Raw genomic sequence first — 4,677 nt, 5'->3', positions numbered from 1 at the left:
GACAGCTCCTTCAACTTTATGATGTTTTTCTTTGTGTTCATGGCACAAGTTGGAATCAGCATCATTCAGAGCATTGGCATCCCAGGATGGGGAGTATGGTGAGAGTCACAAAGAGACCAGAATCATTCATTGAATTCACACCAATAAGTTCCTATTTGTTTTTTGAGAAAAAAGACCTATTTATAGATAATTGCGCAACCAGATCTTAGAAACAATCAAACATCCTTAAAAAAATTAAAGTCTAAAAGATGTTCGTAATGAATTGTTTATGAATCTTTTACTTTTCTGGGCTCGACACCGTCTAAAATTAATAATGTCTGAAATAATTAAAAAACCTTGGAGGGGGGGGGGGGGCAACAACAGCAACACATCTTTGTCGATTTGTTTGAGACTCCTAGAAAAAAATAATTTGATGAGCACAAGTGTGATCTCTCAAACTAAATGCTATCTGCTTATATGTATKAGTTTAACAAGTTCTTACATCTTTCGAAAAGCTACACATTCTACAGTAGAGAGGACGATGAGAGTTTCACTCCACAGTCTAAAACACTACAAAGAAGATATTTTTGTGAAGCACATGTAAGTTTWGAGTTTTTGCAGAGTTTTGGTTTTGATAAGACCCAGGGTCACACACAGGCACTGGGAGACAGTGGCTCTGAGCAATGAAACTGAGTTTTTAGATGTAAGGAATAAAGCTGAATTACAGATTTTCTGTGCATTTTCTGTGCAATTATTCTGTCTTTCAATTTTTTGATCACATCAGGATGTCAGTTGTGTCAACTTCTTAAAAAGTAATAAAGCTCATATTATGCCTCTTTTACTAGAAAACCATGCAGTAATGTTTCAGTCATCAGTGGAACAAAGCCACATTTAAATCTGTGTTTGCGTAGAACCCTGTTTGCTTTTGGAAGATAGTATAATATTTTGGCTCAAGAAAGATCTGGGTTCAGCTCAGATTAAGTGTTTTATTTTTTTATTATTTCCCCCTGCTACTTTCATTAAAACGAGAGTGAAAAACCATCAGATATTGCCCTTTTACATAACGTTTATGATAGTCCTTTTATTGGATTTTGAGAGGCCATCAAAAACAGTCTGAAAATGTCGCCTGACTCTGGGTGATGATCAGAAATTAATATTATTACAGCCTCCATAAAATTTGTGAATGTCACTGTGTGCAACAAAATGTTCCCATCACTCATAAAACTTTAACATTTTATAACTCGGTATTTAAATCTGCTGATTTAGTAGCATCCAGATGTTAGGTTGTGGTTTCATGTGAACAACAGGAACCAGTTACAGATGATCTCAGCTTCTGTGTTCAGACTCGATAACATTTCTTGACATTCATATCTTTGTCTTTCAGTGGTTGGTTGGCTACCATCTCCTTCTTCAGCTATAATATTTTGATTGCTTTAATTATGCTGGTCCCTACAATCATGTTCACTGTTGTGGCTTCACTGTCCTTCATCGCACTCACTAAGGTAAAAAGTTTATTACGATATCTACTAAATGCTCTTATCTAAAATAAAATATTAACAAAGTGCAATTTAAATAAACACATTGACATTATTTTCTGTTACCTTTGTCCAACATGTCACCATAAAAGGTGGAGCATAATCAAATTGTCTGTGTCTCTGTGTGAATGTACTCTAAGCTTGTTTGCTCTGTTAGCAAAATATTTTCAAATTTGATTGAAACTCCTGGAACGTAATCACATAAATTTTCTTTTGGAGTCAACCTGATTTAAGATGGCTGTCACTGCTAATCAACCTCAGAAAACACAAAAAGGTCTACAACTCAGCCATCTTCACATATATTGAACTTTTGTCCTGGTAGTACATGGCAGTCATCCATACTCATACTCTGAGCACAATCTGATCATGTAAAATCTTTGTTGAAAACTTTGACAAGCAAGGCCGTGAGCAACATAGATATCTTTCGGAAATTCTAGATTAATTTCATCAAGTTTTTATATATAATTAGCACAAAACGTTCAGAGATTTGTGGTAGATGATTTCTTTGGTGTAACAATTCTTGGCAATAATTCTTATACTATTGGAAAGCCTGTTATTTCTCTTTTAAACGGTGCCACATTTGCAAGGAACATGCATTTGTGAGATGAACAGTAGAGCTGAATATGTGGGTTGTGCACATGCCAAATCGTCTTTGCCAAATAGCCTATTTTTCTGTTGCTATTGACACTTGTTTWGAGCTACTGGTACCCCAGRTGCTGCCAATCATAAGATACCATGCCAAGACAAATTGTTACAACACAGAAATAATCTACCACACACAAATTTACTTCCTTTTTGTGCTTATTTGGTGCTAGTTTTATGCCACTACAAAACAAAACAAAAACTGACCCAATCGTATCAAGCAAACAAATGAATAAATAAAGTAAAAATATGTCTAGATGAATTAAAATTATATCATTTTCTTTCCTTTTTAATGGTGCTGACATTTCTTTTGTAATCCCACATTGACCKCAGATCCATAATTTCTACCGAGGCACTGGTGCCAGCTTCTCCAAAGCTCAGGAGGAATGGACCACAGGAGCCTGGAAAAACCCTCATGTCCAGGCAGCAGCTCAACAGGCTGCCATGGGGGCAGCTTCCGGTGCCRTGCAGGATCAGTTCTCCAGCCCACATTACGAAAACCAGATGTAGCATCATCAAGACCACAAATGTCACTGATGCAATGCCAAAAGCTGAGTTTGAAAGATTTAAAGCAATTCACATCACCAAGGTGATTATTAAAATCAACAGGATGCCTTCAGGCAGCATATTTGAGATATATTAAATAATTTCATAAATATATATCAGTCTTTCTCAGTTTGAAAATAATATATTGGTTTAATAAATGTTACTGTAGTGGCTCTAACTGTAGCTGCAARCTAGTTTATTTACCTGCAGTTCTAGAAATGTGTGTGAGTGAAACCAAAAAGACTTCAGGCTCTCTCTTGTAATAATTATTAATGTGTTTAGTATCAATTTATTTATTGTTATATAGTATGGATGGTGATGAATGCATGGTGCAGTTTTTATAATATAAAACAATATTCTGAGGAACTTTGTAAAGTCACACTTTGAGATAAGTTTTCAAACATACATATGCAATTATAATTTATTGCATTGCAATATACAGTATTGGTTTGATTACAAAGACTGTAGTCCTGTCCACACACAGCACACTCTGAAAACTATTTAGACTACAAACATATAAAACTCACTTGTCATTTGTAAGTCAGATATTTGTTTAAACACGGGAGGTTTTGTACTTCATGTCAACTTGGCCTGTGTCCCTTTGTGAGATTTACAGGTTGCATTCAGAAAGAAACCTGACTTGTTTTGCTGTTTGGTTGTATGAACACAAGGAGGCGCCGATTGATCTTGAATAAAATAAATAAAAAAAGCTCCAACGTGTTCACATTACCATTAGTATTTCTTTTACCACATAATCTTCAGTTATTTTATTATTGTTATGTAATTTTTTATCTACAGAGAAAATAATGATAATAGAAAATAAATTTGAACACACACACTGTCAGTTTTATAGATGACATCATGATGGAGAATGAAAACAAAAGCGTTTTTGGGTTTTTGAAAACAAAAAAAACATCAGATTAATTTTTTTATGCTGAACAAGTTCCAATATTAAAACAACAACAACAACAACAACAACAACAACAACAACAACAACAACAACAACAACAACAACAACAACGACGACGACAACAACAACAACAACAACAAAAAAGCCTATTAGAAGTGCTTAGATATTTGCCCCATTTAATCAAGACATTCTGCTCAATCATTAATATGTGCTGTATGCTGTTTCCAATACATTACACACAGAAAATTATTCTTCAGTCACATTTTGAAAAATCACAAGATGGTGGGATATTTTCTGCCTTTAGGTGGCAGTATTGTCCCACTGTGGTGGTCCAACATTCCTTTATGCTGCTCACCAGGAACACAATAAGCCCCCCAGTTTTCCCACATGTTATGTATTAGTAAAGTCACACAAGAAGACATGGAATCTTTAAAAGTTAGTGTTTGACCCCAGTTGTTTGTTTCAAAAGTAGTTTTGTTTTTCTTTTAACTTTACATGAAATGAATAGTTCATCCTTTGGTAGATCAGGAAACATCAGAGAACAGATACTATTTTAAAAAAAGAAATGAAAACCAACTTTCTAATGGATTTATATTTGATCATTCTTGCCCCCACTCATTTTCTCTCTGTGAATGGGATAGAACCAGCTTGGGAGGTGGGGGATCAGATTAAATGCCAAATATTTCCAAATATAGCTTTTATTTGTTCATGAGAAAATATTATTTGTCCACAATTTTCTAACAGAAGAAAACTTCAGTACTAAGCCACCAGGTGGTGAAAACATCCTCATTAACAACATATTAAATTCTAAAGCAAAACCAATCATTATGGACCAAAGATTATCTCAATACTTTTAAAAAATAATTATTTTTTCATATTGTTTACAGGGTTCACTCAACATTAATCTTTTCACTACACAAGAACAGCTATAAAAATGATGACTGGAAACAAATGGGAACAAAGTAACAGTGGGTATAAATTAAATGTCCTGTCCACATGGATCCACCAACACTATTTTTTAATTCTCCACTTTAATTTATACATACACACATTTTTAAATGTATA

The 4,677-nt window shown here is 34.3% G+C and overlaps 1 protein-coding gene across 1 annotated transcript; it reads left to right on the top strand.

Moving 5' to 3' along the window:
• LOC106527152 (secretory carrier-associated membrane protein 5) lies at positions 1–3,431 on the top strand (the record flags this gene model as incomplete). The annotated part of the gene is given in 3 exon segments (XM_014021940.1): positions 1–98; positions 1,364–1,481; positions 2,490–3,431. Coding segments are annotated over 3 exon segments (393 nt in total), but the record flags the coding sequence as incomplete, so codon positions are not given.
• Positions 3,432–4,677: the final 1,246 nt, after the last annotated feature.

This window comes from Austrofundulus limnaeus, unplaced genomic scaffold (assembly GCF_001266775.1).
Source record: "Austrofundulus limnaeus strain Quisiro unplaced genomic scaffold, Austrofundulus_limnaeus-1.0 Scaffold311, whole genome shotgun sequence".
NCBI classification, from domain to species: Eukaryota; Metazoa; Chordata; class Actinopteri; order Cyprinodontiformes; family Rivulidae; genus Austrofundulus; species Austrofundulus limnaeus.
This window is presented reverse-complemented; position numbering and strand designations above follow the sequence as displayed.